At 37.0% G+C, this 21,867-nt stretch overlaps 1 protein-coding gene across 1 annotated transcript; it reads right to left on the minus strand.

Annotated features, from left to right (window-relative positions):
• Nucleotides 1–779: 779 nt before the first annotated feature.
• On the minus strand, nt 780–6,666 carry LOC133875664 (uncharacterized). Its single transcript, XM_062313865.1, has 4 exons — nt 6,364–6,666; nt 5,149–5,464; nt 1,970–2,129; nt 780–1,506 (listed from the first exon to the last, which is right to left on the minus strand). Exons 1-4 carry the CDS (start codon nt 6,541–6,543, stop codon nt 1,038–1,040), a joined length of 1,125 nt encoding a protein of 374 aa, XP_062169849.1. The 5' UTR covers nt 6,544–6,666; the 3' UTR covers nt 780–1,037.
• Nucleotides 6,667–21,867: the final 15,201 nt, after the last annotated feature.

A 21,867-nucleotide genomic window follows, 5' to 3' on the forward strand; every position in this document is an offset into this window, starting at 1 on the left:
TAACCCGAATCGGTTGGGCTTTAGACTCATTGTCTGTGATGGAGGTCCCAATTTTCGTTGTTCTTTTTCTTGTTAGTCCATTTGGTTTCCTTAGAAGCTGAACTATATTTAATAATTCTCTTACTCCTAATGGTTTTATCCATCTTAGATGTCAGTTTTCATTGGCTGCATTTCCAAGTGACTTCCACCTTACAGAATCTACTCGAGTGTTGTGAGGTGCTAGTTGTCTGTCTTGATTGGGTTTTTCAATTGTTAGCTTGTATTTGTTTTTATTTCTATCTGTTTCTTATTCCTCTAATTTGCATCGGGTTTTTTTTTTCTTCCCTTTTTTCAAGCTAGTAGCCCCAGAAGAAGGAAAGGTAGAAAGGGAACTCTTAACTAGTCTTTGTTTTATGAGTGCAATTAAGAGTACTACAACTTTTATTATAAATTATTTACAAACTAACGTGATAGTCTACGTAATACTTACCATATTAGCTATTAAACAATTAAATTAAACTATGGCTAACATTATAAGCACTGCGTAGACTTCCACGTAGTTTATAAGTGCACATGATACTTACTGCATTAACCTTTAAACAATTAATTTTGATAGTGAATAATGTAATAGTCTTACATAAACTATTACATTAGTAAAGAGGAACGTGAAAGGAGTGTTGGAATATAATTAAACACTTAAATTTATTTATTCGTATCAATTTAACCTTTTAGAATAAATGGTTATTTAACGCATACAATTCTGCTTAAGCAATGGGCTAATGCATGCACTGGGGACGAAGGAAGAAAACAACATAAATCATTCTTGTTTATATATAGAGATCTCAAAATATACATCACGTTCAGTGACTACACATACAGAAGCAGAATTTAAAGATTTAAGTATAAAACAACATTGAATGTGCATATTCTTGTAGAAGCTTTTCACCAGGGGTATAAATTGCAGGACTACAAAATCTCAGTGAACATAATTTTGGAAGGGAGGGGGAGGTGGAGAATCAACAGTTTAACGGAACAAAAAATCCATAAACGAGAATGTTTTAAACCCTGGATTCAAAATTCTCTCGCAAAAACTGGTAAAGTTCCTCAGCAACCTTGGAGGGATACTCTTCTTGTGGAAGAAGAGCACCTGGGACTTCAACAAATTTGCTCACCCCTTTGGCTCCCCTTAGAGCTTCCATCTCTGCTTTTGACCTCTTTGGAGATCCTTCGGTTGACACAACCAGCATAGGTATCTTTCCCTCCAACCATGCAAAGAGTTCAAGAAACTCCTCCCGAGATTGGACAGGGTCAAGTAGACCAGTTAGGAAAGCAGCAGGCAAATAACGGGCGCCCTTCCGTTTTGTTAGTGCATATCTGCTTTCTACAATGCCTGGAGTAACATTGTCAGAATTGGAATAGACATGGGATTTGTACTGGGATTCAATTGCCTTTTCGTTGCTGACAAGCATGTTATACATCATCCATCCCACAGCAGGGGTCCTTAAGGTGCCCCTAAGCAACCCATACCTGGTAAATCAATAAGAAATTAAGTTAAAAACAGAAAAGAAAGAAAGAAGTTAAAACGGAAATAAGAAACCAAGTAAACCACGTTTTGATTAACAAAATAAATCCGGTTCCTACAAATGTTGTTCTGATTTTAGAATTCAATGCAAATTCTAAGGAACCAACAATGCTCGGTAGATAATATTCAGAACGCTAATCGCACTCCTATCAGCAAGTGATAATTCAAAAAAATGGAGAAACTTAACCCAGCAATCTAGCACCAAAGACTTTACCATCCAAACTGTGACTAAGACGAAGATCTAGCTATCTCAGTTTATAACAGCAACTTAGAAAGATTGAATTTCCTACAAAGCATGTAGCTCTTCACTTTGCTTTGTGTTTCTAGTGTCAGAAAGCATGCGTAAAATAGCAGTTCTAAACAAGCTAACACTTCCTCTCATACTGGAGGTATTGAGGTTCAGCATACCTTGTTTCCATGCTGGAATCTCGACCAAACACAATAGGAAGGGGGCCAGCCCAAGTGGGTGCAACAGCAGCTATGGCCGAAGGTTTCACCAAACCCTTTTTTGCAGCACGAACTGTAACTGTTGCTGCATGGCCTCCTCCAACGACCACCAAATTGTTCTCTAGTTTGAAAATAGAAAGTTATTGGCAAAAGAAATTTCAAATTATTACATAAATAATTTGCTGGAAACATTCAAAAAGAAAGAAAATCCTGGAGATGAACAAAATGAAACCACATATAAGGAAAACATTCTTCCCCAAAATAACCTTTTTTCCTGGGGGTGGGGGAGGAGGAAGCATGACCATATTACAAAAGGAAAATTCTGATAGGATTAACAAAATATACACATGCAGGAGAGCACAAGGAACTTGCTAACAAGATATATGACAGACAAAGGAAGATAAGCAAAATTGACATTTAGCGGATCAACCATTTATGTATAACATGATGGGAACCCCAGAGATGCAAATGAAAACAGGTTTTACATTCCCTTGGATTCAGCCAGTTTGGCATATGTTGATAATAATCATAGCAAAAACAACGATAATCAGTCTCTTAGTGCTTGCAATGGCCACACTTGGCATGTGCAAGCTATGAAGGATGTTTAGAGAATGGTATGGTCATGGAGTGTTCATCTAATTAACCAAACCAATCCCACTATCATGACATTTCGTGGTAAGGTGACTACTAACCATTTACCTTTTGTGCGTACGGAATGCCTCCATTCGTGACTTTAATAGACTAGCCAAAGCTGACCCTCCAACAGATACAGAGCCATTTCCATTTAGAAGTATACTTACGAAAAATTTAAAAAAGGCAGGAGCTTGATTTCAAGCTAGAAAACATGGATCATGCTCTTATTCTGGTTCCTCACTGTATCCTCCAACTTTTAATGGCATTCCAAGTGGGTGAGGCACCCAAAACGTATAAAAGATTGGCTAAAACCTAATCCTTTGAATTGTCTGCTGGGGATTGCAGAGTGTTGTTAGACAAAATTGCAGGCCGCATTGACTCTTGGTCCTCCAAGAAGTTGTCTTTTGCAGGGAGGTTGCAACTCCTTTCTTCTATCCTCTATAGTATCCAAGTTTATTGGTCCAGCATCTTCATTCTTCCTAAGAGAATTCTCAAAGATATTAGTCAGAAATTTAGTCGTTTCTTATGGAATGATAGTGATGGAAACACTGCCAAGGCAAAAATTTCTCGGAATGATATTTGTTTCCCTAAAAAGGAAGGAGGTTTGGGGTTGAAATATGTTGAGATTTGGAATATCTCTTCCATGATGAGACACATTTGGAGTATTTTGCTAAATCTGGATCCATATGGGTAGCTTAGGTCCATGAATAACTGCTGAAAGGGAGAAGCTTCTGGAGTGTGAGCATCCCTAATAACAGCTCATGGTGTTAGAGGAAGTTGTTAAAAATCAAGAGTTTAGTTCGGGATTTTCTCAGATTTGACGTTGGTAATGGTTCCAAACCCCACTTATGGGTGGATAATTGGCACCAATTTGGAGCTCTTTTTGACATTTTGGCTTTAGAGTTATATATGACTCAAATAGTAGACTGGATGCTAAACTAGATACTGTCCTTAAGCAGGGTGAATGGTGCTGGAGGCCGGCGCGTTCTGAAGATCTTGTTGCTATTCAAAGTAGATTGATGGATGTGCCGATCGGTGAAGTAGACAAGCCTGTATAGACTCTTGCTAGGTCTGGTTTGTTCACTTGTGCAGATACTTGGAATCACCTCAAGAAGGAAAAGATAGCTGTGAGTTGGTGGCCACTGGTTTGGCATTCTTTTGCTATTCCCAAACAAGCTTTTCACCCTATGGTTAACTATTAATAATAGGCTAACTGTGGTTTTTGCAGGGCTGGAATCGAGAGCCGAGATCACCTTTTCTTTTCTTGTGGTTTTAGCTCCCGGGTTTGGAAAACTTGCTTGCAGCGGTGTGATTTGTTGAATCTATCTACTAGTTGGAGTGATTTGATTGATGAAGGTTGCCGAAACTGGAAGAATAAAAGCTTAATGGAGACAATTTGTAGACTAATTTTGAGCTTTGCTGTGTACTGTTTATGGCGAGTTTGAAATGAGTTAAAATTTGGTGGGCAGCCTCTCACTGAAGAGCAGGTTCTGAAGCAAATTTTTTGGGAAGTTCGGTGTAGAATCTCTGGAAAGGGCAAGTTCCCAAAGACAATGGGGAATGTTATCCTTTGTCACAAATGAAACATTGACGTCTGTATTCTGATTTAGTTTGTTCCTTTGTTGGCAGGGTTTTTTTTTGGCGGGTCTGGTAGTTAGGTTCTTGAGTGAAGTGTGGGTTTTCCTAGAGTTTTTCTCTGGTTGATGTGTGTTTTGTTCTTTTGGTTGGTAAACCTCTTGATGTACAGTTGACTCTTTTTGCCAATATAAAGTTCTACTCATTCTTTCAAAAAAATAAAACCTAATCCTTTTCTCTCTCTCTCTCTCTCTCTCTCTCTCTTTTTGGATGAATAAAATTTTTCATTCCACACAAATATTACAAAACTCTCTCCAGAAAGAAAAACCTACTGGAACTCAAGTTGCTCAGAAACTTACAACAGCAACAGAAGCAACAGACTAAACCCCAAATCTTCTGAGAAAAAGTCCAAAGCAAAACTCCTAAACAAAGAATCTATAAAATCAAACAGAATACAAAGAAAAACCCCTCTAGACATCCCCCAAAAAGCAAAATACAAGCTTTAACAGGAAGCTAAACACCCCAGCAACAAACTCAAACCTGCAACCACAGCAGCCACCAACAGATGAAACATCAAAACTACGAACAGCAAACAGCACAACCCTCAAACAACCCAGACAAAAACTCCTGCCAAACTCAAGCAGAACAACCTCTAAACCAGGAAACTGAAGGGAATTCCCCAGTTATTGCAAATCTAATCTACAACCTCAGGACAAATTTAATCTACAACCTAATCCTTTTCATAGACAAAATTAATCTACAACCAACTTCAAATTGTGATCTTTGTAACTTTTACAGCTATAAGGTGTATTATCCGACTCAATATCTATTGCAAAAAAGATGCCCAAGCTCTTCAGAAAGTGAGACATGCTTTAGGAAAAAAATCAGAAATTCATTTTATAATTATCTTCAAAAACAGCCATAATACCAACCTGAGTCACTTATTGGGCCATTGCGAGCATTAATTAAGTCAACAAGGAATTCCTCCAGGACATTGGCATTGTAATCTATCTTTGGCCTATCAGAGTACCCCAGACCAGGCCAATCAACAATCGTGGCTCGCCAATTGACTTCACCAACTCGCTGAACAATGTCTCTGGCCACTGATCTCCATTCTTCAACGGTACTAACATCAGAAATGGTTGGCATCATAAGGATATTTTTAGGAGGATCAGGGCTCTCCTTCACATGTTCCTCATAGTAGATGTTAATATAATTGTCCTTGAATTTCCATTGCCAACTACTAGTCTGAAACAGCAAGTATAATATGTGAGACAAACAGAAATGTTAGGACTCCTACATTTGTAATGGCAAACAAAGCAACACCTTTAATTAAGTCCTAGTTTTTCTGTAACTTATCATCACGCAACTCAGTGTCCAATAAAACCTGGTTCAGTACTGTTAGATAATGGACTATATAGAAATGGACCGGGATCCCATGCAATGAGGATGCCCAAGATCTAAATCCAAAAATCACATGAAATCAGTATATTCTATTTTAAGTGAAATGCAATTTTAAATGTGTTATCTTTCGTTTCACAGAATATTAACATCTTGAGCCTATTTGGTTAGCACCTACAGGATCTAATTCGGAATGCTCCATAAAAGGAATCTATTCAGAACTTTATCACCATTTTACGTCCCTGAAGACCATTACATATTCACGAAATTGAAGTGCAACAATCGCATTTCCAACGGTTTCCAACAAAATTCGTCTAAGATGACAAAAGTTCAATTCAATCACCATTGATACACAACAACTATTTGACACCTCATATAAGAGTGAGAAAAGTAACAACAAAGTTCAAACTTTTGATCATTATTTTAGCTCATTACCTCTTCTTTCTTCCTTTATCCTTTACATATGGACGCATCCAATTGTTCACTAAGCAAAGTCTAAGTATTCCATTTCCTTCTTTTAAGAAATCATCCCCCCCCCCCCTCTCCAAAAATTTAAAAATAGAAGTTTCTTTATCTTTCTCTATTTACCTTAAAATACAAATATAAGAGGCACAACTTTCAATCCCATATTCAAAATTATAAAATTAGAAAGAAAATTTTAAAAAAGAACTCCAATTTCAGATTTCTTAAAACAAACAAAGAAAACCCAATTCAAGCAAAGAACAAAAGGCATAGCTTAGGCTCACCTTTGATGGTTTTGGAGTCTTTTCGTCCACAGAGACCTTGGAGTAATCCAGAGTGGTTGAGGCCCTAACTGTTAGGGGTGTAAGACAATAACCAGTTTGAGAGTAAAAGGGTCTGTGGGTCTTACAGGGAAGAGTGAGAGAAGGTGATGAAGATGTGAAGAAAGTTGCAGAAAACGCCATGGATGACCCAGAAATGGACAAGGCTAACCAGTATTGACTCCAATGGTTTGAGTCTTTGCAGTTCACTAGCTCACCTGAATATCATCGGTCTCCCTCACTGTTCGAAAAACAAGAGAACCTAACCGTCGTCGTTTGGCCTTCCCAAATCCTATAAAGCCACTTAGATAATTGTTATGGCGGGATTAGGATTTGTTGTAACGTAAATCTCGTCTTTAAACGTTGCTTAGAAACGCGTGACACATATTATTCAAGGTCATAACTTTGCAATTAAATTTTTTTTTTTTTTTAATTATTTGTTCAAGATTCTCCCCTTTCCCCTTCCTCGACCTGTATTTCAATCCACATTCAAAACTGAATAATTTAAAGCAAGGAACAGAGACAGAAATTCTTATCGACAGAGGTTAGGAGTCAAAAAAATTTGTTGGTAAGAGCCGATAAACTAAATTTTTATTTTTTACCTAATTTTTTTTTTTTATTTTTTGGAATTGAAGGGTGACATAGCCTATACCGGCCCTCCTAAATCTGTCCCTATCTAAAGCATAATGCTCTAAACAATAAGAGCATGTTGCTCTAAAAGTATAGTGTTACGAATACAATTATGAATTTTTTCTAACAATATTTCTCATGCGCAGCAAAATTAACCTCTTTCTTTTTTTAATTTTTTTTAATGGATAAAAGCTTTCATTTGATCAATACTCAAAATACACTCCTGAAAGAAAAAACAGCCTGGACCACAATCTCAAACAGAGAAACAATCTCAAAGGCCAGAAATACAAGCCTAAGCTGAAGCAAACTGCAACCTCAAGAAAATGATAGCAGAAGACAACAAGACTAAAGCCACATAAACCAACAGCAAAGCCAGCCCGAAACGCAAAGCATATCAAACATCAAAAAACTGGCACAAAGACAACATACAACATCTTAACAACCGCCAAAGACCACAGCCTACAACCTCAAAACGTACATACAGAGGTTTGCAGGTTCCATCGAAACACTAATCTATGAGTGAGCTTCTTGAATGCCCTTTAGCCACAAACCTTGAACGAACTTCCCATCTAATACAATCCATAATAAATTCTTTTTTTCTAGGCGAAGAGTTATGCAGAAGAGCATTCAAGATTATAAACAGTTGCCCCCAAACATAACCTCCCCAAACTAGCCCAAATTCCTCTGCCATTTAATACCTTTAAGCCCCAATCTTCAGTAGCATCCCAATCTAGAGGAGCATTTGAAATGGAACACTCAGCCTTGATTTAAGTCAAAATTTGGCGACTGAAGCTACACCTAAAGAAGAGGTGTTCTCGACTCTCTTGGGCACCATAGCAGAATAAGCATAATGAGCATCCCGTGTAACCCCACCCACACATTTTGTGCTTAGTGACCAATGCATCCCGGAATACAAGCCAAAGAAAGGAGGAGTGTTTAGGGATAGAAGTTGAAAACTAGACCAATTTCCACCGTCCTACATCTGGATAAACCTCTCTTAACTTTTCCCAAGTATCAGCACATTTATACTGTCCATTCTTAGCATTCCAAATAGCTGATCGAGTCAGTATCACCAAGTTCAATCTCATAGAGTTTGCTGTGAACTTCATCCAAAGCATCGGATCGAGCAGGGGAGGCCAAACCCTCTCTCCATTCTTGATAGCAACACCCTAGAGCCATTGCCAACGTTGAATCTGATAAAACTCTTTGCTATATCTTGAAGCTTTAAGAGTTTTTTCCAACTCCATGAACAAGAGTTCGGAATAGAGATTTCCCACAATATTTAAGGCCCCTCTTTTGATATGACATCTGCTAGTTCCATAGAATATTTAAGACCCCTTTAGTGTCCTCCATTAGCGGTCCATATTTGCTCCAATTTGGCCTGTTGGCTTTAATCACATTGACTACCTGCAAAGAATCCCCCTCCAAAATAATACTTTGTAGGCCTAGACTAAACTTTGCGGCACTCGACGCAGCTAACACTTTCGCCACCACAAGTTCTTGCACAACACAAAGAGTGTGAGACTTCTAGCTGCATTTACCATACCCACATTGTCTCTCACAATAATGTCAATCCCCTTACGCCTATTAGTGGAGTCGATGGCCATATCCCAATTTACCTTATACATTTCTTGTGGTAGAGTTTGCCAATCCACTTGCATTTTTTCTATGTGGTGTTTATTTCTTTCGCCTCTCCTATTACATTAGTAGTTCTGTACTCCTTCAAAGAAGCTTCAGCCTCCTGAATCATTTGGTTTGGATGAGAAAACTCACCTTCATGCATCAATGTATTTATTCTGAACTAGATTCTCCTTCCAATCACTATATGGAGTTCTAGTTCCTCTACCGTACATTTGTCAATCATATCATCCAAGACATCTATAAAAGTAGCTCCAACCCCTTGTACTCTTTTGCACCTTTTTCCCGCAACATCTTTGGTCATCAGGTTTTCAACTAGAGAGGAGCCGATCATTTATACACAGAGGTATTTTTCTAATTTTACACCATGTGAAATTATAAAAATGCTCGTGTGTGTAAGGATCAGCTCCTCTCCAATTCCTCTCAACTGGAGAGGATTCTGGTCGCATCTTTGATGGATGGACAATCCTATAAAATATGTTTTACATTTCCACTCTCCAAATTACAGAAAATGCATAAAGAATCCTTGACAGTACCTCTCTTTTACAAATTCTCTATTGTTGGGAGTATAGTGTTGCACACCAGCCACAAAAATATTTTTACTGGATTTAGCACCTCAAGCTCCTTATTGTCTTCCATATTTTGCTATATCTTGAGCTTTTTGACCCTTCCCCTAACTACATATATTTCCTTATCTTTTTCTAATTGGCAAGCACTCCGCACTGTGAACTCTCTTGTAGAGGTTCCTCTCCAAATCAACTTGTCTTTTGTCGATATCTGCTTAATGGGTAATTGACAGAAAATCTCAGCCTCATCCGCTCGAGAAATTTCTTTTATTAAAGACATATTCCACCATTTAGTATATTGGTTTATGAGCTACACTACTTTTGCATCTTCCGCTAACAACCTCCTCCGGGATTCGACATAATAAGTCATTGGAGTTGGCAACCATTTATCACTCCAAACTTTAACTTCCTGCCCACTCCTAATTCTCCATATTAGCCCCTCTTTTAACAAATCACGTGCCAAGGCAATACTTCGACAAGCAAACGACAATATTTTACATAGATTCGCCTACAGCATCGACCTTGTTAGAAAAAATTTTGCCTTCAAAATCCTTTGCTGCCAGACAATGGGGATTCTGCAAGATTGGCCAACACGGTTTTGCTAATAATGCTTCATTAAGGCACACCGTAGATCCATGTAGCTTGAGTAATGCTAGAAGTCTCTTTTGCATCCCTCAAAAAATGAGGTGGCTTTTAAAATGACTATTGAGCTTGTGATTGATCACTATTAAATTTTAATCAAATAATGATTTTAAAAACTACCTCGTTTTTGGAATGACACAAAAGTGGCACATGAGAGACTTCTAAAATTACTCATGCACCCCATGCCTCCCTTTGCCTTAGAATACCCCATTTTCCCCCAACTCATCCGGTGGATCTTCGAATCTTTTTCCTTGTAGCCCCACCAAACTTTTGCGTAATCGAATTTATCTCCTTGCACAATTCCTTTGGCAGCAGGAAGTTAGACTCTCATGCTATAAGTTTTTTCTTTATTCAATTTTTTCCTTGAAGCCTTCTCCTATCGTTCCAACAACTCGAACAACTTGTGCCATTCCAATGAATTTGCCTTGCAAAATAGTGAACTTCCATCAGCCAAAAAAAAAAAGTGATTTAGTTGTGGGCCTTTTGTGAAGATTGGAACACCAGCTAACAACCCATTCTTTCTGTGTGTTGAAGGATAGAGCTCAAAGCCTTTAACCAAAGAATGAAAAGCTAAGGGGATAATGGGACCTCTTCTCTTATTCCTCTCAAGGGACGAATTCTACCCATTGTTTGCCCATTAATGAGAGTGGAATACCTGGTAGACTTGATGCACTGCATTAGCAAAATAATCCATATATTATCAAATTCTATTTGTCACATGACTTCCTCCAAAAATCTCCACTCCACCCTATCATATCTTTACTCGTTTCTAATTTTAAAGCCATATAAGCCATCTTCTCCCACATTCTAGTATGCATTGAATGTAAAGTTTCATATGCCCGCTAGAATGTTGTCAGAGTTCAGCCTTCTAAGGATGAATGCACTATGATTATGTGAAATAATATTTAAAAGGATTACTTTCAATCTATTCGCCAACACCTTCAAAATAATTTTGTACAAAACATTACATATTCTTATGGGCCCCAACTCAGTCACCGTGGTTTGATTATTATTATTATTATTATTATTGGAAATAAGGCAATATAGATTGAATTAATATCCCCATCTAACTGGCTCGTTGTAAAAAAATTAAGAACTGCATGCATTACATACATCATCGCCAATTATTGCCCAATTTTCTTGATAGAAACACGCTGCAAAACCATCTGGGCCTAATGCTTTGAGAGGCTCCATTTGATTCAGAGCTATATTTACCTCCTCCACAATAAAAGCTTTAAGAAGCTCTTCATTCATTCCTACTGGAACCTTCCTGGTCATAACAGGTAGACATTCATCTACCCCCTTCGGTGGTTCAGGCATAAACAGTTTATGGTTGTAATTTTTGAACGCCCGCCCAATCTCTTCATGTGTTGTGCATAAGACCTCATCTGCATCAGTGATTGTAGTAATGTGCATGGTTCGTTTGTCTTTTTTGATTGGCACATGCATGAAAATATTTAAAATTTTGTCTTTATGTTTTAGTTAATTTTCCTTCGCTCGCTGTTGCCATTTTAATTCATCCAACTCCATTACTTCATTTACCTCCCGCTGAAGCTTTTTTATTTTCTCCATATCCATTAGACCCTCTCCTCCTTGAAGCTCCTTAAGTTGCTTAGTTTTCAGGTTTATAAGCTCCTCTGTGTGACCTGAATTTTTCTTGCTCCATTTTGATAGCTCCTGCTGGCTCTTTTTTATTTTATCCTTCAATTCACTACTCCACGTAAGTCTTCTCTTCGTTCTTCAACAAGAACATTTTCAAGATCTACGAATAAGGAGGCTAGGTTTTGTCTCATTTCCAAGTAAGCGCATGCCTATAAAATGAGAACTTGTGTAGGTATAAGATGCACTCTAAAAAAATTGAGAGTTCATTCTCTTGGTTATTTTCAGCCATTAAGTAAAAGATTAAGAGGTTCTAAATCCCTTCTAGTCGTGCTTCTCAAAGAGAGAAAAAGAAAAATCAAATAAACCCATAAAGCCAAGAAGTAGGGTGAAAAGACAGTTACGGTTATGATTAGTGGTTATTGCCCCAAACCGCTAACCGTAACTATAAGATTTGAGAACTATATTTCTCCCCATGAATATTGTGGGATCATTGTATTGATATTTATAACAACTATACAACCATTCAACTTCTACTACAATTATGAATGGTTACAACTATTCACCTCCTATCTCACTATACATCTTCTAACGTTTTATATTCAATGTATTGTGAGATCTCTTCAACTATCTCATTATTATTTTCTTCACTTATAAATGTCTCTTCAGTGTCTTCATTGAGATGCTTGCCATTACTTGTGTGAGTTGTATCTTTAACAAGCCCCCGCAAACTCAACGGTAATGAACGAACGTTGAGTTTGGAGAGAAGAGTGATAAACCGAGTAGAAATAAGAGCATGATATTTAACACATCTACTATTTGATATTTGTTGGAGGAACGCCATCTGGCTCTGCTAAAGGAATTGCTATTATATCTCCATTATTAATAATGAAATGACAAAAGCTACCAAAGGCTTTATGAAATTGAGAGAGGGGAAGTAGAAAAAGATCTCAATTGATCAATGAGTTGAAAAATAAGTCTAATTCCCTTCTTTCTTTCTTTTTTTTTTTTTTTTATGAATTGGACAATTTGGGCCAAGAATACCATATTGCCATGAAACAGAAAAAGAGTGATAAAGGGTTTGCACTGGCAGAGGAGTTCAAGAAATTCAGAGAAGTAGAGAGCTGCTCCAAACACATTTCATGCGTTAATAAATTGGCATATAAATCCTCTGAAGACATGGGAGAATGTCATCAACACAACCAAGGAGACAATGAACTTTGAGGTAGCTAGGGTCGTAGGGAAGAAATTGAACATGCCACACTAAATAGTTGTCGCAAGAGATAAGTAAGAGAGTGAAGTTTGACCTTGTTACACTCAAGGTATGGGAAAGAAGGGTCTTTGATTTATGAAACTAAGAGGGTAATTATAAGAGAAACACGACAATAGAAAGTCACGTGGAAGATTGGTGAGAAAAAGATTTGATACATAAGAACATTGTTGAATCCATAAGAGGATTGATGATTTGATGGCTAAAATAGAATCGACATAAATTAATCAAAACGGACATTGAGGATGGTGAAGAACACTGTATTATTGTTGTGTCATTCTATTGAAAATAAGCATAGTAAAGAAGAAGTGGTTATCAATGAGCATAAACTATAGAGGAATAATTTGACTATGTGGACCCGTCAATGGTTGATAAAGAAGAGACAATTGTAGAAGATGGTGGGATAGCCATTGAGAAGAAAACAAAATAGGTGATCGAAGAAAAATAGCAGTGGTGCCTTTAGAAGGCTTATTTCTCCTTATGAATATTGTGGGATCATTGTATTGATATTTATAACAACTACACAACCATTCAACTTCTACTACAATTATGAATGGCTACAACTATTCACATCTTATCTCACTTCAACCATCTCATTATTATTATCTTCAATTATGAATGCATCTTCAGTGTCTTCATTGAAATGCTTATCATTACTTGTGGGAGTTGTATCTTTAATAGTAACCGCCTATGGCGGTTAGTGAAATTTGATAACCGCCCCTGCACTGCCTTAGGCCGTTTTTTTTTTTTTGGGAGGGGGGGGGGGGGGGGGGGGGGGGGAGAGAGTGATATGATCATCTTATCTTACTTGATATTAAGATTTTCTTCTTGAGCAGATTTTTTTTTTTTTTTGAAAAAAGCATGATCAATCCATGTGTTGTTGAGATTATTCCGTTGTTCTATAATGTACATGATCCCAACATTTGACCCGTTATTTGATAAACTAAAACACTACTAAAAAAAAGAGATTTTTGGACGGTTTTAAATCATCCATAAATTGGAAAAAACTGTATGGAAAAAGGTCCAAACGGTTTTTCCTAGACGGTTTAAAACCGTCCATGAAAATGGGTCAGGATTTAAATTTGCGGACAGTTTTACTAAAACCGTCCGCAATTATGTATGGTTTTTTCCGAACCGTCCATAAGCGTTTATGAACGGTTCGGGTCAAAACCGTCCGGAAATAATTACGGACAGTTTGGGCCCAACCGTCCGGAAATTTAAACTATACGTCTTAGATTAAATCAGCGACTTTAGATTCTGATTTCAAAAGATGGACCACGCACAGATAGGACTTACAGAGAGTTATTAGTTTATGCTCAGAAGCCAAAGCTCTCAACTTCGTGATCAGTGCCCAGAAATTGCAAGATATTATGCCTCAGTTATCACTACATTGTCAAATGGTTTAATCAACTCATCCACTACGCATGAGATATCTTAGTCAATTATCTTAGTCAACTCATACCCTAAGGAATAAAAATTTTAAAAATTAAATTTGAAAAATAACTCTCAGCTCAGTAAACACCAAATACAAAGCAAGCCTCAAAAAAAAAAAAAAAAAATTAAAATAAAATTGCATCCATAATATCAAAGACCCAAACTAATGGATGTATTTCATTGCTAAAGGTAATTGATATAAGACTCCAATACTGTTTATGTGTTTTTTTTTTCTTAGAGTTTTTTTTTTTTTTTTTTGGTAAGTATAAGTATTCCTCCAATACATTTTTGCACAGTTTGATGTTTTTTAAGAGCACAAGTAGAGAGCAAATGAAACCATACACTTATGCATTCTAAATAATATGTACGTCGATTACTCATGTAGTTAATAAGCATACTAAGGCATAAACTATAAAATCATTTGACAAATATATATAATTAGGGAAAGCAGAAAAAAAACTCGATCTCTAATGTACCCTAAGTTGTAACTGAGCTTAATCCACATTGGCATTTTTTATTTTTTAGTTTTTCAAGTTGTAAATTAGCCTAGTACAATTAGTGTTGCGTTTTTGGAACTTCCTGTTTGAAACAATAAAGCTGGCAGCAGTAAATTAGTCTAACATACCTCCCTATTAAACCCATGAATTAGAATAAATAATTAAAGAAATAACTACCAAATAATAAATAAACATATAAAAACAGCAAGCAATCATCATAACTACATGTATGATTTAAAATAAATTCAACATCTCGATCTTTATTTTAATCTTAAAAAACCAAAAATAAAACGGGAAATTCATAAAATGTAACTACATTCTTTGCAAATCCTGGAGAAAACTAGAATTGACAAAGGCCTGCAACGACATGTGCATACAAATTCTACAAGATCTTCTTAGCTGGTTGATTGGCAGCATTTTTCAGGGACAATATAACAATTTAGTCATGAATACAGAAAAGGAGATTATAATCACTACAAAAAACAGTGCATTTAGTGGCGTGTCTACAGTAAGCTACTGTTTGATACTTCACTAATTAGTGGCGTGTTAAATTTTAACACCTCACTAAAATAATTAGTGGCGTGTTAAAAATAAACGCCACTAAATTAGTGGCGTGTTGGAATCAGCACGCCACAAAATTAGTGGCGTGTTAGTTTATGACACGCCACTAATTTTCATAGAACCGCGCAAAAACGCACGGTTCTCCCTGTATCTGCGCGAAATTACCTCTCTTACTCTCACTCTACTCTCTCTCTCTGTGTCTCCCTCTCGTCTGAGCTATCGCCGGCCACCGCATCCCACCGCCTATCACGGTATGCATCTCCTCTCTCTCTCTCTCTCCCTCTCAATATCTCTCTTTAGCTCTCTCTCTCACTCTCTCTCTCTTTAGCTCTCTCTCTCACTCTCTCTCTCTCTCTCTCTCATCTCTAGCTCTCCGCCCAGCTCAGACGCCGGCCACCACTGACGCCGCCCATTCCCGGCCGCCCAAGATCACCCCTGCCCAAGATTAGTATTTTCGTTTTGGTGATTATGTGTTTAATGTTGCGTAATTGATTTTTTTTTTAATGTTATATATGTTTTCCCTTCAATTATTATTTAGTCGTTTTGTTATTTTTCATCAGCGTTTTGGATTTATATTGGATGCCACTGTTAAGGAATAGATTAGAAAATTCTACACTTTTATGTCCTTGGATGCAGACTAGGGATCAGATTTTTATTATGCAAGTACTCGGCATGAACTGAAAAAGGGAAAAGCAAAAAATCTGAAATCTTGGTGAAAAATCATATTTGCTTAGCACATTCCACTTAATTTTTTACACAAATTGTCAAACCCATAAGCAAGTTTAAGCTTTTAAGTTATGTGGTGTCTTTATTGGCTCATTGACTCCCCCAAGATGGTTAATCTCCCTAACATGTTGCATTGAGAATGACTTTTTTTCTCCTTTTGGACCGAAAAGTAAAACATCATCAATTCTTTTGAAGAAATTATACTTTTAACTTAAAATCATAAACATAGATCGAGCTGTTGCTCAAACAAAATAATGTCACAAATACAATTTAGAATCTCTTCTAACCAAACTTTATTTATGACTTGTTAATTGACTGTCACTTTAGCTAACCCTTGTGCACCACAATTTGCTTCTTGTCTAGCATGGCAAATTTCATTCCCTATTTAGTATCCTCCACTAGTTGATCATATCTAGTCCAATTTCATTCCGTAGCCTTCACGACATTCATTATTTGGACCACATCACCCTCCAACAAGGTTCTCTGTAACACAACAATTTTCTTGACTAAATTCTCCCAACTTAATTGGAAAAAAAAAATAAAAAATACATACATATATATAATTAAATTCATACATATATGTATTTAATTTCAAGTAAAATGGGAAGTAATTATTTCGTGGTAAATAAAATAAAAAATAAAAAATACATACATATATATATATATAATTTATCGTTTTATGTAATCTCTTTGGTGATCGGTTAAAAAAAAACAATATTGAGATGCTAGATTTTGGTACATTCCTTATATATTCCATAGTTTTAGCTGCGATTATACATACTCATCATATGCAAACAAAGGCGGTAAATCCAACATATAGATATGAGTTAAGTTTTAATATATGGTTTATTTTTGTTTCTTCTTCCTTCTGAAATTTGACCTCGTGACTCGTATCTTTGATAAACATGTCAATAAAATCAAGGCTAATGATTCTCCGTGAGCTCATATTGGCTTTATTGGCTTTTTTAAGTGGCATTAGTCTTCCGTAATTGTAGAACACCCCTTTCCTTTCACATTCTATTTCAAGATGCAAATTGTACGTTCCAAAACCACTTCCATCTATAGCTACTTCCAGGACTACAGAAAATAAGTAAGATTGGCAGTGTTAAATGATGCTTGAAATTAGGGCCGGCAATTCGTCTTCGTGTTTGCGTGTCGGGTTTAAGTCGTCGTGTCGAGCCATCGTTAATTTCGCATTAAATTTGTGAACAGTGTCAAAAATTGTCGGTCCTATTTAAACCATAGCCCACCCACCAGAATTGACGGCTAAAAATCACAACGCCAAAAGCTAGCATACCCAACTTCTTAAAATCACTAATTAAGACGCATGAATCAGGCTAATTTTCTAAGCAAATAATGATATGTAGAGCTAGCTACTTTGACAAACAAACACAAGTTGTGTGCAATCACTAATTAAGAATCCTGAAACGAAGACTAGGCTCGAGTAGTCATTGTTGATTTTTTTGCATTAACATAGATAATTATATATATTGCTTCTCTTCAACACCTCTTACAAAATTACATAGAGATAATTATTTATTTCAATCTTTCATAGTGTTTGAATCCTATATATATATATTTAGTTTCCTTTAGACGAAACTAAATAATATTGGAGCTTTATTGTTTAAATAATGACCTTCCTAATATGTTACTTGCTTTATTTTGTTACTATTTTGTATTGTACGTAGAGAAGAAAATGGACAAGACTTGGATGACAAAGTCTAGAGGTACGAGGGAATATAGAGATGGGTGTAGATCGTTTGTTGACTTCGCAATTAGTAACTGTAGAATCCCCAATGGAAATATACATTGCCCTTGTAAGTCGTGTCGAAATAACCAGCGTCATCCGCCCGGCGTCGTACTTGCCCACTTGACAGGGGGTAAGGGAATGATGACTACATACACTACATGGTTTTGGCACGGTGAGAAGCATGTTCGGGGTCTTGTTGCAGGTTCTTACTCGAATCGCCCGGCCGTAGATGCGGCTAGTGGAAGCACAGAACAGAGTGGCGACATGCACTCAATGTTGCGTGATGCATTCGGCATGCACGAAGTTAGAGAAGACAATTGTGAGCCTGAGATCATGGTTCAGGGAGGTGAAGAAATTGGGGGGAATGAAGAATCAGCTGAAGGGAACACTCAGAAGTATCAGGTTAGTCATGATACTACGCACACATAGGCAGGGTACAGACCAGTGTTCGCAAATGATCACTCAGGATATCAGTACAACATGCCGGATAATACATTTGACCATCTGCCTCATATGCAGCAGACAGTGAGCCAGTTAGAGGCATGTTCCCCTGGTCACGTGGCGCGGCTATTTGACTACAGTTTATCGGGTTCTCATGATACCGAGACACATCTTCCAGACTATAGTGAGACACAAGCTTCGGAGGGCCTGCATGATGCACAGCCCGCGGAGGGCCTGCATGATGCACAGCCCGAGGATGAGCTTGCTACACAAGTGTTGGGCGCGTATCAGGTCCGGACAATAAGTAAGTACATATTTTTATAAATTTAAAGGATATATACGTATTTATTGTTTTGTATTTTATATTCATTTCGAAATAATTAATATCGATATCTATTACTGTTATAGGTACTAATCCGGATGGCAGCACTTCCTTTGAAGTTATGACCATTACAGACCCGCACAAGGCATCGGAGATCCCCGCGGGGAAAAGGGTCGTGATGGATTATAATCAAGGCTGGCAACCCGTAGGATTTAGCGCCAACAAATTTAGACGGCAAACCGAGAAGCTAATAAGGAGCGGGAACTATGTGCATTTACGAGACGACTTGGCGCATGTACCGGCTCGTACAAAGGAGGATATATGGGAAGCCCTGATGGTAAGTGGGCTTTTTTACATACCGCTAAACCTTTTTTTTTTTTTTTATTTATCAATTTTCAACTTGTGTAGGTGGACTTTTACATCCCGCCAAGTTGTGATTTACGAAAAGTAAAACGAGATGCATTTCGGGATATGGGTGTAAAGCTTAAGAATTGGAGACACAGTACAAAAATGAACCTAGGCATTCAACGAGGCGATACTCCTGAGACGATACGAGCAAGAGTAGGGGCAAGAAAACTCTCCAACTACCACCCCGAGGACTTGGATGCGTTAATGAATAAATGGTGTGACGAGTAGTATCAAGTTAGTCATGAATTATATTACTATTTTGTGTAGTTTCATTAATTTCATTTAGTTGTGTTAGTGTTTACATAATAAGAATGTTAATTGTGTAGGAGTATGCTGACCATTTGAAGCAATTACGAGCATTGCAAAATACTCCTCATTGCACGGGGACCAAAAGTTATGCGAGGTTGTCACACGAAGAAGTATGTGCACCAATTTATCACGTACTAAACATTGTATATATAAACATGTGTTATAATGTTTTATTCTTTTGGCAGACTTTCAAGGATGACATTCCTCCTACACGAGCACAATCGTACATAAAATCTCACACGAGGAAGGATGGAAGCTATCCAAATGATATAATAAAAGAGAGATGTGTATGCTATTCACCTTTCATATATTGTTTTACTTATATGTGTGATTAATTATTTACGATACACATTAGTTTGACACACCAACATTTAATACGACATGCAGGAGAGGATGGCGATGCTAATGCCAACCGACTCTGCCGAATCGTCAAGCATAACACAAGGAACGACACGCTGGAGACATGACGATGGGTACGCCCAAGCGCTCGGCAATAAGCCGGAGTATGCCGGCAGAGTTCGGCAAGTTGGGCCAAATGTTTGGCCTGTGTGGGGGTCCATACGCTCATACCATACACCATCACAGCCACGTTCACAAAATCAAGGGCATGCCATCTTTTCGCAAGAAATGTTTGCTTCTGAGATGGAGAGAGTACTCGAGGCTGAGCGGGCATGACAAGCTTCTGAGATCGAGAGAGTACTTGAGGCTGAGCGAGCACGACACAAGTTACAAATGGATGAGGTGTTGGCAGCACAATCTCAGATTATGTCCCGTTTTAGCCAAATGGAGTCATTGTGGCGCCAGCCAGCATCCATGCCCGGAGTCTCTCATGATAACGCAGTGCCAGACAAAAATTCTGCACATCGTATGAATGTATCATCTGTTGATAGCAGATCAGGTAATAATTAATGGATTTCTTTTTCGTGGTATGATTACGTCTGTTTAAATTCACTTTGTTGAATGCTTAGGACTTGATATAATTTGATCATATTGTTTGTTAACTATATTTGTTTTATCATTCGCAGATCCTACGGAAAATGCTGTGCAGTTACCCGATCATGAAAATCTTGCTGACGATTGATATTGGGTAACATTTAGGTTTATTTTAGTTAGCAAATATGTACTTGCTTTTTTTGGAATGATTTTTTTGTAGTTTAGGGTGAACATTACAAATGTCTTCATAGTTTAGGGTGGATGACTGCAATTAATCTTATATTATTCTATTTAACCTATTAAAAATATGATAGTCTTAGACCCTCATATTCTCTCTTTGTGGTAATGATCCTCTAACATACTTATATTGTAGGTTAATGTCAGTTTGTTTGTACTTAATGTTAGTTTGTTTCCTTAAGAAATAGGTTTTTATCTCTCTGAGCTTCATTTCTGTTGCTGTTCCAAACTGTTATGGTCTTGACCTGAAAACCCTTCCTTATTGCATTGACTACATTATGATGATTAAGGGCAAGTTTATAAAATTAAATCTTGACATTAGTTATTATTGGCACGGTATTTTTTTTCCCTCAATTCACATCTCACTGGTGGTTCTCTTGAAAATAATCCACAGTTTTCTTCTCTATTTTATTAAACGAAATATTAATAGGATATTGTGTTGCAGGTTCTTTTGTACTGGAGGGAGTAGATGTAACTGGATATCGAGGTCATGTGCTGAATTATTTTTTGGTAGTTTAAATTTATTGTATTTTTTGGTAGTTTAAATTTATTGTATCTGAATCGACTTGTTTGTTGGCATTGTTTTGTTCTTACAGGCGCTATCTGTCATACAGCTTAACACCTGTTGCTGGAGTTGCAGCACATATTTCCCGAGATGGCAATCCTGTTGATATTTATTTAACGAATCCCATGATGTCCCTTCTTCTTTTGTCTGGTGCAGTAGATTTTCCTGTCACTGTTTTTGGATGTTTCCTTGTGTGTCACGATTGATATTGGGTAACTTTTGTAATTACTTTTTGGTATCAATCTAGGACAAAGATTAATTGTATATTTTGTTTGTTGTAAGTTTTAGTTTGATTGTTATGAATCTATGACATATATATATATATATATATATATATATATATATATATATATATATATATATATATATATATATATATATATATATAGTGAAACTTTTAGAATGATTTTTTTGTACTTGTAATTATTGATAAAAGTTTAAATTGTTGCAATTGTGTTGATCATGCATTGATAGAATTGTAGTAGATCAATACAAAATTTTGATACAGAATTTTGGATTTGGATTGCAGAATTTGGATTGTAGGGTATGTTTATGCAGGTTTTTTGGATTTAGATTACTGAATTTACAATTTTCTTTTTTTTAAAAAAAATACTTTAATTAGTGGCGTGTCAGTTAGACACGCCACTATAGACAGACACGCCATATATAGTGGCGTGTCTGTCTGACACGCCACTAATTTGTTGCGTGTCAGTTAATGACACGCCACAAAGTCAGAAATACTGACTAAATGATTAGTGGCCTTCTAAAAAGGCCACTAATCACACGCCACTAATGTTTAGTGGCCTTTTAGGGTGACTGAAAGGCCACTAAAAGCCAGTCACAAACCACTTCAATTTTTGTAGTGTTACTCACATGAGCACCAAAAAAAAAAAAAAAGCCAAAAAATTGAAGCACTAATTACCTATACACCGGGTGTAAG

The sequence above is a fragment of the Alnus glutinosa genome, chromosome 8 (genome assembly GCF_958979055.1).
Source record: "Alnus glutinosa chromosome 8, dhAlnGlut1.1, whole genome shotgun sequence".
In the NCBI taxonomy this organism is placed as follows: domain Eukaryota; kingdom Viridiplantae; phylum Streptophyta; class Magnoliopsida; order Fagales; family Betulaceae; genus Alnus; species Alnus glutinosa.